General features: G+C 42.3%; 2 protein-coding genes across 2 annotated transcripts; both read left to right on the top strand.

Moving 5' to 3' along the window:
- Positions 1-686: 686 nt before the first annotated feature.
- On the top strand, positions 687-3,437 carry LOC135439587 (uncharacterized). Its single transcript, XM_064698321.1, has one exon. The coding sequence runs from the start codon at positions 687-689 to the stop codon at positions 3,435-3,437; it is 2,751 nt and encodes a 916-aa protein (XP_064554391.1).
- Positions 3,438-3,909: 472 nt separating this feature from the next.
- LOC135439586 (uncharacterized) lies at positions 3,910-6,201 on the top strand. Its single transcript, XM_064698320.1, has one exon. It carries the CDS (start codon positions 3,910-3,912, stop codon positions 6,199-6,201), a length of 2,292 nt encoding a protein of 763 aa, XP_064554390.1.
- The last annotated feature ends 7,096 nt before the right edge of the window (positions 6,202-13,297 follow it).

The raw sequence follows: 13,297 nt of genomic DNA, 5'->3' as shown, positions 1-13,297 counted from the left end.
TAGTACACACATCCGATAAATAAATCCACAAATCATCTGTACTATGCGTGTCCACATATAATATTTTTAAGTGCACAATATACAATAGAATAATTATAACAATTATAACACATTGCAATTACAACCGGCGTATGTGCGTATGTACACACCACACACATATGTAAAAATAAACAGCTGCCGATCCGTACTCCAATTACACGTTTTTATGCAATTGCACACATTCCCATACAATTACTCTTGTTCCGAGACGCACCAATAAAAACACAACAATCATAATTAATAGATTAATAATAATACTAATTTATTGTAAATAAACAAAAACACTACACATTAACTTCGAAGTTCTACATTTGTCAGCGGTGTGTACTTAGCCACAATAGTGGGTATTTTATGAGTACCACAAAAAAGTAAAAATAAACCAGCCGTTACCGTATTCATAGACTAATATAATAATAAAATTATCGAAACGAGCATCGAAATTCTTTATTATTATTTCCCTTGTTTAATAAATAATCGTATTTTTTTTTAAATCAAATCAAATAAATTTATTAATTAAATATCAATCGAATTATAAACCCGATTATTTACCTGTATCGGCATTCCAGTGTTTCTTTGTTTTAAGCATCGCAACCTCTACTACTAGAAGCGAGCACCTTTGTTTTCCTACCCAATCGCTTCCGCCTAGTATGCCAACTGGCAAAGGGGAAGAATCAAAGCATCGTTTAGCAGTTCCGTCCGCAAGCACCTCCAGAACTTCTCCGTCTCCAACAGCAGCCCTTAGAGTCGAAAGGGAAACATCGTCCCGGACTAAAAGCGAATCATCCGCGTCCACGCCAAGGGGAACTGTTCAGGCACCTCTTAGTTCGAGGCCAAGTCCACTGATAAAAATCAGTCGCCTGCCATCCAAAGCTAAAAGCGAAACATCCCTGACCACTGCAGTCGGACGCACTAAGGCAACCATTAGCACAAGATCTAGTCCGATTTCCACGCGAGCTAATACAAAAACGGCCCAAAATATGACAGACGCGGCCTTAATCAAGTTTATTGCGGTCACTGATCGGCTAAGTCAGTTTGAGGCAAAAATAAACACTCCTGGAGGCTCTGACCCGTCTCTCTATACGTGCCAGGTCCGTCGGGACCAAGTGCGAGCCTTGTGGGACAAGGTTGAAAAAGAGTACGAGGTCGGCTCAACAATAATCTCGGAAGCCGGTTCAATGGAAACCATTTCAGTTATGCAGTCCAAGTACGACTATTGTTACATGGTATATGAGAGATGCGCCGCTAAACTTAGCGAGCAAATCGATACCGCTAACGCCCAAAATAGACCATCCGCTCAGTCCACCATTCCGACATATGTTCCCACCGGGTGTCGCTTACCTCCTTGCGACACTGAAATCTTCAGCGGAGATTACATACGTTGGCCCACATTTCGAGACCTCTTTACCGCAATTTACATAAATAATCCTAGGTTATCAGAGGTCGAGAAATTATTCCATCTCAATGCGAAAACCAGCGGTGAGGCTCAGGCGATTGTATCGAAGTCACCTTTGACTAACGATGGCTTCCGATCAGCCTGGGCCAATCTGACTGAGCGTTTTGAGAACCGAAAATTGTTAGTCAACAGCCAGCTCAAGATTCTTTTCAACCTGCAGCCAATCTCCCAAGAGTCTGGGACGGCAATTAAGGAACTTCAGAGCACCATTCAAGGTTGCTTAACAGCTCTGGAGTTATCCGAAATCAACATAGAAAACTGGGACTGTATCCTCGTGTTCCTATGTTCCTCCAAATTACCCAAATTAACACTCTCCTTATGGGAACAGTCCATCTCCAGAAAAAACGACATCTCATCTTGGCTTGAGATGAACGCCTTTCTCTTAGAACGCTATCGCACTCTCGAAGCGATAGAAGAGCTTAAGCCAAGCGCAAATACTCCAGCGCACTCCAGAATTGTTCGAACAGAACCTCCTACCACTAGAAGGCTTAACTCATTTGAGAATAAGGTCGCTAACAAGCCGCAAGCCTGCAAATTGTGCTCCAGGGAGAATCACCCTATCCGTCTGTGCCCACGATTTCTCCAAATGCCCGTCAGCGAACGGGCAACTTACATCAAACAGCAAAAACTATGTTTAAACTGTTTCGCTAGGGGTCATCAGTTAAGGGATTGCACAAGTGCTCACAATTGTTTTACGTGCAAAGGTCGTCACAATACGCTCTTGCATCGTAGTGACACTCCACAATTGAGCCCTACGGTAGTCTCCATGCCACAAGCAACAGCTCCCTCCAATCAATCCATACAGTCCACTCCATCCCAACAAACGAATGTTCACAATTATGTTGCAATTAACACCCACGGTGTTCTCCTAAGCACGGCTGTTATATATGTTCGCCATTTGGGTGTAAATTATACAGCTCGTGCACTGATCGACTCGGGATCAGAGGCAACATTTATTTCCGAGCGACTCTTCCACCTGATAAAGCTGCCGTATAAATCCGTACAGGCACAAGTATCGGGATTAAATCAAGCTGTTGCAGCCCAGCCTCGCAAGCTCTGCCATTTTAATATTGGCTCTCCTTCCAAGCCTCGTATCCAAATCGAAGCATCAGCCTACGTCCTACCACATTTGGCAGGGAATCTACCATCATGTTCGATCCCACAAAGTTTATTGACAACCCTGCCAAAACTCCAGTTAGCGGACCCTAATTTCCACAAGAGTTCGCAGATAGATGTGCTGATTGGCGCTGATATCCTACCGTCCATACTAACGGGCGGCTCCCATCCTAATATATGTGGCACGTTGCTGGGCCAGGAAACTATTTTCGGGTGGATTTTAACAGGCCCAGTTTCAAAGACCGCATCCACCACAATCTCGTCATTCTCGACTCGAATATCTGTCTCTCAAGAAGAGCAGTTAGACGTCATTCTCACAAAATTTTGGGAGGTGGAGGACATTCCAGTCAAACTGGTAAAGAGCTCCGACTCTTTTTGTGAGAGTAATTTCATCCGAACAACAACAAGGAACGAGAATGGCAGATATGTAGTCACCCTACCTTTCCAAGAACCTAATCACATAGACTTAGGACATTCAAGATCTATCGCACTAGCTCAGTTTCTAAAGAACGAGAATCGTTTAAAAAGAAACCCTCCTTTGAAAGAGCAGTACGACTCCGTGATTCGGGAGTACTTCGACTTAGGTCATATGACACAAGTCTCTCCAAACAGCAACCCCAATAATTTTTACTTGCCGCATCATGCTGTTTTTAAGCCCGACAGCACCACAACAAAGGTTCGCGTTGTGTTTAACGCCTCCAGCCCGTCTTCCAATGGCAAAAGTCTAAATGATCATCCTACACACGGGACCAGTACTCCAATCCGATTTGACGATTCAGATACTAAAGTGGCGATTCTACCGCTACGTTTTCAATGCCGATATAACTAAGATGTATCGGCAAATCCAGGTCGATCCAAGACATACGCCCTACCAACGAATACTATTTCGCAATGAGAACGAAGAACTGTGCGACTTCGAACTCAATACAGTTACCTTTGGGGTAAACTGTGCCCCATACCTCGCAATCCGGGTCCTCCATCAACTTGCTCGTGATATCCGAGAACAATGTCCTATCGCATCCGACATAATTGAAAATTATATGTATGTCGATGATGTTCTAGCAGGGGCACACACGAAGCAACAAGCAATTTCAGCCATTGCAGAACTCCGCATGGCACTCGACAGAGCCGGGTTCCCTCTGAGAAAGTGGACATCCAACACAAAGGAAGTGTTAAAAGGAATACCAAGGGACCACTTACTGTGTGCGGATTTCTTAGAAATCGAAGAGGCCAGCGTCGCTAAAACGCTAGGCATTCGATGGCAAGCCACAACAGACCAGTTTTTCTTTGCTCCGTCCAAAATGGTATCTCAGCCTTCGCTCACTAAACGTGAAGTACTATCACAGATTGCGAAATTGTTCGATCCTGCTGGATGGCTAGCACCTGTGATAGTTCGAGCAAAGATTTTCATGCAAGAGATCTGGCTACAAGAGCTGGGGTGGGATGATTCCCTGCCGGAAGATCTCGTTCAACGTTGGCATGACTTTCTTACCGACTATCCCTCTCTCGAAGAGATCCGTATTCCAAGATGGGTCGATTTTCAGCAAAAGGCAAAGGTGCAGTTTCACGGCTTCTGCGACGCGTCCCAGCGCGCATATGGTGCTGCACTTTATTTGCGCGTCGAGATCAACGGATGCATCTCCACTCACCTTCTCGCAGCAAAAACGAGAGTCGCGCCAGTTAAGACGGTATCACTACCACGCTTAGAACTGTGTGGCGCCGTTCTTCTTTCCGAGCTCACCACGGCTCTTATTCCTCAGCTCCCCATCCAGAGTAGAGAAAATTTCAATTGGACAGACTCCACTATTGTTCTTGCCTGGTTGGATAAACCTCCATGCAAATGGTCTACCTTTGTGGCTAACCGGGTAGCCAAGATAACATCAACCAATGGCAAATGGTCCCATGTTCGATCCGAACATAACCCAGCTGACCTAGCCAGTCGGGGGGTTTCTCCTCGGGACCTATTGGGCAGCACTTTGTGGTGGCATGGACCGGAATGGTTACAACTACCACAAGACCAATGGCCAGTTCCTGTTACGGTACTTGAGACAGAGATTGAACAACGCGCAGTGAAGTGCAATGTCTCACAGCTACCCTCCTATAACCTTCTGGAACGATTCTCCAGATTCGACAAGGCATTGCGAGTTATCGCATATGTCTGTCGCTTTATCCAGCGCTGTAGAAATCCAGCGATCCACTTTCCCGCCGAGCTCCGTAATGAAGAACTTACGAGAGTTCAGTTCCGACTTATCGAGTATACTCAACGCCAAGCTTATCCTAAGGAGTATAGCTGTTTGCTCGATAAGAAGCCAATTCAAGGATCAAGCAGCATTCGCAATTTAACCCCTTTCATCGATCAAAGGGGTATTCTGCGATCCTGTGGACGGGTGAGAGCGTCAACTTCGTTAGGCTACGATGAGCGGCACCCCATAATCATTCCGGCCAATTGTGATTTTTCACGCCTCCTGGTCCGATTTACCCACCTCATTTGTTTTCACGGAGGCAATCAGTTGGTAATGCGCCTCATAAGAGCAAAATACTGGATCCCAAAGCTCAAGGTCCTGGTAAAATCGACCATAAACTCCTGCAAGGTCTGTGTAATACACCGCAGACGACTCCAGACCCAACTTATGGGCGAGCTCCCAAGGGCGAGATCAACCTTTTCCCGACCCTTCACACATACGGGTGTAGACTTTGCCGGACCTTTCGATATTAAAAGCTACATTGGTCGAGCATGCAAAATAACCAAGGGTTATGTCTGTGTCTTCGTTTGTTTCAGCACGAAAGCAATCCATTTAGAAGCCACAACAGATCTAACCACGGAGAGATTCCTGGCCGCATTTTCGCGATTTATCGCAAGACGTGGCCTTCCACAACAGATGTACTCAGATAATGGGAAAACATTTGTGGGAGCGTCATCCGTTCTTTCGAGAGATTTCTTGCAAGCAACCAAAGAACTCATCTTATCCAAGCATAGCCATCAAAACTTGTGTTGGCATTTCAATCCTCCTGGCGCTCCTCACATGGGCGGATTGTGGGAAGCAGGTGTCAAAAGCTTTAAGACCCACTTCTACAAATCCACCACATCCTCAAAATATACATTTGAGGAGTTCGCGACTCTCCTCTCCAAGATTGAAGCCTGCCTTAACTCCAGGCCAATCTCTCCAATGTCGGAAGATCCGACTGATTTATTGGCTCTAAGTCCAGGCCACTTCCTAGTTGGTGGCCCTCTTCTGGCAACTAACGAGCCAGTAATCAAAGAAGACGCTATTTCGATAATTAACCGCTGGCAGCGACTCAAAGCGCTCCACCAGCAATTCTGCTTCCGGTGGAAGAATGAGTATTTAAAAGAGCTCCATAAGCGAAACAAATGGCAGTTCCCTACAAGGGACCTCCAAGTCGGTGATATGGTGGTTATCAAGGAAGATAACCTACCAATAAATGAATGGCGCCTTGGCCGAGTCCAGCTGGCTTGCCCAGGCACAGATGATAAGGTCCGCGTAGTGGACGTGCTTACCGCTCGTGGTGTCATCCGAAGGCCAATAGCCAAATTGGTCCTTCTTCCTACTGAGGCAAATAACACCACCGACTAATCCTTAAAAGCAACTAATCCCTCTTTCAAACAAAACCATCACATAATAACACCTCTCCTACATCTTATTCTCCAGTTCACTCCTCTGTAGAGAACCAGCATGGCACCGTCAACGAAGGCATCCACTCAACGCCAAGGAACGGACTCTTTTAGATGCCGGGTGTGTAGAGGCATCCATGCGCTACGCAAGTGCCAGCGCTTCTTGAAGCTCACGCCCGAGAAGCGTCTCCGAGCCGTTTTAATTAACAAATATTGCTCCAACTGCCTGGCTCATCAGCATTCAGGGGAATCATGTCGCAGTGGAGCCAAGTGCAAAATTTGCAAAAAGGACCACCACACCTTACTCCACATGCGGGATCCCCGGAGCGCTCGACCCTCTCGGTCAGACAACAGGCCCACAAGAAGAGCTTCTGGCTCCTCGCCCTCCAGCGGCACATCACCCCCAAGCCCGAGACGTGCTATCATACGGACGTCGCTTACGTCCCTTCTCCAGCATAAGGGGGTCAGTATACTGCCCACCGCCATAGTGCTGCTCGACACTGGGAAAAAGACCCTTGAGACTCGGGCTCTGATCGATCCATGTTGTTCAGTAAGCCGCATTAATGCAACCGTGGCAAGGGCCTATGGCCTTTCCGTCACACGCATTGGCGCAGAAGGAGCGTGCACAGCCGTGCTACGCTCCAAGACAACTCAGATGTCTCGAGAGGTGGTCTTAATGGCTGACCCGCAACTCAGCTGCATAACTCCAGCCCGAGCTGTCAGAGCGGACATGAAGGACCCGTTTAGCAACGTCGCTTTGGCGGACAACGACTGGTTCCGTCCATCTCCAGTACCTTTGGTACTCGGCGCCGACGTCTACCCAGACATCATCCTACCAGGTATCCTCCCGAGCCAAGGCGGTCTGCCGATGGCTCAAAATACTAAGTTTGGATGGATACTCTCTGGCACATGCACGCAATAGGAATCCTTGCAATCTGCATATTGCCAGGGGGGGAGAATGTTCATGCCAGTTCATTGCTAGTCTGAACACAGCATTGACTGAGCCTCACTCAGTGTGAGAGAGTCACTCAGTGAGACAGACTCACTCACTGAGAGAGACTCACTCACTAATTCCATCCAAGATGCGCTCAGCACTCTCCTTGTGGTCTCCTTTCCACCTCCATAACTCCAACTAGAAAAAATGCAAATCACTTCTAATGTAAAGTTCATTATATGCAAGCCGAAAGTGCCTAATAAAGTGCCACTATTATTATAAAAGACTACTTATTTGACGCCTCCCCCACAAACAGAATACTTGAACTGCAAAAAAAATTTGGTGACCGTGCGTGTGCAAATATTGAAATTAAACCAAATTGAATTTGCATGTGCTAACCTGATTACGCGAAAACGAAGCACAATTTTCGATCGAAAATAAAAGAAAATAGCAAAAATCATATAAAGGAATTTTTTTATCGCATGTTTTTTTTGTCATTGTGAGAGCATACGAAAATGACAAAAAACAGAATAAAACAAGTAAAAGTTTCTAGGCGGGAGCTCCCGACCCTGAACCCTCTTCTTCCGACAGGCGATAGGGATAAAATGAAAAATACTATATATATATATACTACTACATGCCAAGTTTGGTGACTATAGCTCATACTATTTGCCGAAATTGCTCAAAAAACAGGATTTCGATATCGATTTGATCGAATTTTATCGAAACTTGATCTGCGCGGGGAATAGGAGGACCTACAGCTAAAATTTCAAGTCTCTAGCTCTTATAGGTTCTGAGATCCTTGCATTCATACATACGGACAGACGGACGGACGGACCGACGGACAGACGGACAGACAGACAGACGGACATGGCTAGATCGACTCGGCTGTTTATGCTGATCAAGAATATATATTATACCAGTCCTACTACTCATAGCTTTAAATCAAGTAAATAAACCAATTTATGCAGCTCACAATATAAGCCACAATTTAAATGCAATTGACTTTTTGATAATACATGAATATTCTCTAGTACAATATTATGTACTGTGGATAATTTCATCAATATCGGTTAAGAAACACGAAAGAAAATGTGTTTTAGCAGCCCACGTGTTTGCGGCAGCTAGCGCAAATTCCAAGAATTTCTGTATGCATGTACACACACACATTAATGCGTGTTTTCTTTGAATTCTATCAACAGCATTGCAATTGCGATTGTTTTTGTTTTTTTTTCTCAATAATAATTAATAATTGGTGTGGCTGTTGGTTCGAACCCTACCGGGGAAACTGATTTTTTTTTTGGCTGGTGTGGCTGTTGGGTGGAGGCTTCGGCAAGTAGTGCGGTAAGTTGCGAGTTTCAACCCTGCCAAGGGAACTTTTTTTTTTATAATTTATCTTTATTAATACTAAAGCAAGCGAGCGCGTAGCTCGAGCTGTTTTTCGTTTTAGAATAAAAGGGTTCAGGGTATCCCTTAGTCGGGAGCTCCCGACTAGAACCTCTTACTTGTTCATTTTATATAAGGTTCACCGGCTGGAGTAGCGCTACTCTGATTTTAATATTTTATTGCCCATTGTTTTGAAAGTATCTATTGAAATTGATTCTTCTCACTCAGTGCCACTTTGAGTTGGCTGATTTCTAAAATACCGGCTTGTGTTTCATGCCTTTGGAAGAACTTACCTAAGTAGAGAAATCCATTGGTATGCAAATCGTCAACATCAATACTTGCTATAAGTTTATTATCTTGTTTCAATAAACATTTAGATTCAGTTATTCGCAAGGTCACTACTTTCCGTACTTTATTGATAATGACTCCATGTACCATGGGCTTAGATACATGTTAAAGACTCTGCCTTGGCAAAAGTTCTTTATTGTTAACTGTACAGTTTTTATTTTGTCAACTTTGTTGCCTGGTAGTGACTTTCAGGACGTTGTTTTGAATATTCTTTAGTTCGGATATTGTTATCCGCAACAGGGCGTCTGCCACAAAATTATCTTTTTCCTTAAAGTACTCGACCGTAAAATCATATTCTTCCAATCCAAGTCTCATGCGTGTTAATTTTGAGCTGGGGCTTTTAATTAAAAATAAAAATGTAAGTTGTCTGTGATCCGACTTTACTGTGAAATGTTTGCCATATATGTGGTCGAAAATGTGTTGTTGCCCAATAAATAGCAGCTACCTCTTGTTCTGTTCTGCTTTTATTAGTTTCACGCTTTGTGAATGAACATTATCTATGAACGAAGTTGCTTGTTGAGCTCGTTTATACGCTCTTTGCAGCGTTGTCGATCTTCTGTGTGCGTTTTCAATAGGTTAAGCTCAAGACGTCTTTACAGTAGCAGCCGCTTGGTTCGGCTGCCACACTTTTTATATATATGTCAACGGGCGGATAGTGCGTATAATTGTGACCAGCTTGCTTAATTTAATTCACCATAAGTATGTAAAACTGATATTTATTTTAAATTGTTCATCATGAACTGCACACACAACGACGACAACGACCGACAACACCTTTCACGGTCGCCATGTAATATTTGCCTTTTAATATTCAACACTTCTTTTGTCGTACGGAGCGTCTGCTCCGTTCAGCTTCATTATTAATTCTGATTTATTCTTTTATACATGAAACGGACTGAAGCTTAATACATGAGGTTCTTATTCTATGTGTTCTGTATATATGCAAAAGGCAAGAAATTAAGATATATATACGTAGCGTACATGGCTGATCAAGTTATATATATATATATATATATATATACATATGTATATATATATATATATATATATATATATATTTAGTTATGTATTATATATTGCGACGAAGTGTAACAAAGAATATTTTACATAGATACACTACAATATGTCGGGTATACATACTACACAAGATATAAAATAACAAAAAGAAAAATAATTTTCATCAAGAATTTAAATGTGCTTCATTAAATTATATCAAATTTATTAATTATGTAATAAACCCAAAAAAAAAAAATGAAGGTAACGAGCAATAGAACTCTAAGGTGAAGTTATAAAAATCTAAAATGCATTAAATTTATCACCATTTTTATACCCTTGCAGAGGGTATTATCTCCGACCCCATAAAGTTTATATATCCATGATCAGTATATAGCCATGTCCGGCTGTCCGTCTGTCTGTTTCTATGCGATCTAGACTTTTAGTTTTAAAGCTATCTCTATGAAACTGCAGAAAAGCCTCTTCCTGTTGCTGGATCGGACCATTATATAATATAGCTGCCATAGGAAAGATCGGTCGAAAAGTAGGCTCTTGTATCAAAAACATTTTTGTTTATCAAGATATCTTGACCATACTCGTCATTTATTAGTTTTACTACACTCGTCATATATATGCAAAATCCTATCAATATCGGACCACTATATAATATAGCTGCCATAGGAACAATCGGTCGAAAATTAAGTTGTAAGAAAATTTTGTTTGTTTTTCACGATATCTTGACCAAACTCGGCCTTTATTTGTTTTACTATGCTCCTCATATATATGCAAAATCCTATTAAGATCGAACCACTATATCTTATAGCTGCGATAGGAACGATCGGTCGAAAATTAAGTTGTTGTATGGAATTGTTTTTTGTTATTCAAGATATCTTGACCAAACTCGGCATTTATTAGTTTTACTAAGCTCGCAAAATACTATTGAAATCGCACCACTATATCATATAGCTGCCATAGGAACGATCGGTCGAAATTGAGTTGTTATATGGAAAACTTTTTGTTTTTCAAGACATCTTAACCATACTCAGTTAATTAAGTGTCATTAACTATTTTCCCTGTGCTTCTTAGATACGGGAAAGCACTATGAGCATTATGAAAAGGTTAGGTCTGCATGGGTATCTTCCTTCTCGTTTTCTTATAAAAAAGCTAATCGCGATTAATCCTAATCGTCCGATTGAAAAAAAAGCCGGGATATTATATAAAAATGGGTTTGGAACAATCTAATGCAGATGATAACACTGCCAATGTAGTAAACGTGGTACAAGTTGTGGACACCACATCCCATTTGCAATTAACAAACGTACTGCTATTTATACTTATTGTAATAGTATATATTCTTCTGTATATATTCTACTGAAGAAATATCTTCAACACAAAATGTCACAGAGAAAACTACATCTATTTCTTTTTTTATTTATTTACTAATGGTCAACAAAAATTTTATAATTATTCAGTATATCAAAATTAAAAACTAAATGCTAAAAGCCTAATTAGAATACACAATTTTCTAATAGCATCACCGACCGATGGAGGTGTTTTATTTGCCCGTCCGGCCAGCTATGCCCATTTTTCACAGCTAATTTTGTAAGCGACGCTTACAGCTTACAGCTAAGATGAATGGTGTTAGTAGAGAAATTAGTGTTCTTAAATGAAATTTTAAATATATACTTAATTTACTACATTATTTAAGAAAATACAATAAATAGGAAAAAATAAACATAGAAAGAAGTAATTAATAGAGTAAAGAAATTAATAATAGATATATTGTAGTATGTTGTATGCCAAATGAGCATATGCCCACAGTATTGTAGAGTATACAATATAACAAGTGGTCATATGCCCAACTTAAAAGTAAGAGTAGCAACTCATAACATAACGACACTTTGTTGCTATGTTTATACAATCATAAATATACATAAGTCCAGTAATATGATCCGTCACTTATGCGGACTGGACGCAGCGTGAGATCGCTAGCGTAACCACTTCTTGAGTATGTACCATATGTACATATATATGTATGTATACATAACTACATAGGCACATATGTACTGCAACTCTCTCTCTCTCTCTCTACCGACGTTCTTAGCGGCAGAGCTCCCTCAGAATACTCTATGTAATAAGCCTAATATAAAAACTGAATAAAGGAGAGCAACCACTCTCGATAAAACCTCAAACCAAACAAGACGTGGTTCTTTACATTTATCATAACAATATAGAGTGTTAATTAGATAGGATAAAGAGATAATAATGGGAAATCACTGACCCGATGGAAAAATGTATAGTCTGTCCGGCAAAGATATGCCCCTGCTCATAGCTGGGAATGGTCAGTGAGTTTCCGAAAGTATCCTGAAAGCAACGATTTTATTAGGGGTAGAGAAAGTGCGGCGGATAAAACGTGATACAAACCATTGCAATTTTTTGCATAGCAAGCGAAAATAATTGTGCATTGCGTAATCTGTTGCGCACGTCGGTAGAAATAAGGGGCGATAATTCCTGGTAGGTCTAGACGGATCAGAGAATTGAAGACGCTCTAAGAGAAAAGAGATATCTATGTTGCCAACAATCAGGAAGACATATAGGAAGACAACACCGTGGATTGTCCTACGGTTGGTTAAGAAGAAACAGCCTGCTGGAGTAGGATGGTAACCGAAGATTAGGGTCCCAATTTAAACCTCGTAAGGCAAAAAGAAGACTAACCGGCGATTGGGCGGAGACTCGAATTTATATTTGCTTAGCAAGAGAAAGAGCTGCTTAGCCTCACGCCTCGGAAGAAATCGTTCTAGCGGGAAAACTAGTCGTAGGGGAAAACAAGGACGCGGGAGCTAGTAACGGGGCTAGCAGGGGTGAAGGGTCTGGAGAGGGGAGTCCCAACGGGGAGGACGCCTGGCCGGCAGATCTGGAGCCGAGTCTGCGGGAGCTTCTACAGGTGGAATTGGCGCGATTCGAGGGGCTGAAAGGCGTGTCCCAAATAGCTAGCCATCGGATCGTAATGAAGGACAATGAGCCCATCAAGCAGAGGTACTACCCGAGGAACCCAGCGATGCAACAAGTCATCGACAAGCAAGTGGAGGTGTAGTGCGTATATGCCCTTACATAATACCCTGTACTTAAATATAAAGTATGCAGCACTTTGTTGCATACAATAACAATAATATAGTAAACAAGCCCAGAGCCGCTTTATGTATTGGCTCTGTCTCATATTACGCAGCGCGGTTCACTAGCCTCACTAGCTGACCGTTTATGCTTACGCTGCAGATCCCACACTCCGTCTGAGCGCATTCCGTGAGCAATATATATGCTCACTAATACAGGCATATGCGAGCTACTCACTCTCCCTCTCTTTGTAGCTGTTAACGAATAACAGCATAAGTATATATGT

This window comes from Drosophila montana, unplaced genomic scaffold (assembly GCF_035044405.1).
Source record: "Drosophila montana isolate Dmon_TW-CO22-7 unplaced genomic scaffold, ASM3504440v1 contig_531_1, whole genome shotgun sequence".
Taxonomy (NCBI): Eukaryota; Metazoa; Arthropoda; class Insecta; order Diptera; family Drosophilidae; genus Drosophila; species Drosophila montana.
The sequence above is the reverse complement of the archived record's forward strand: the minus strand, read 5'-3'. Positions and strand labels throughout refer to the sequence as shown.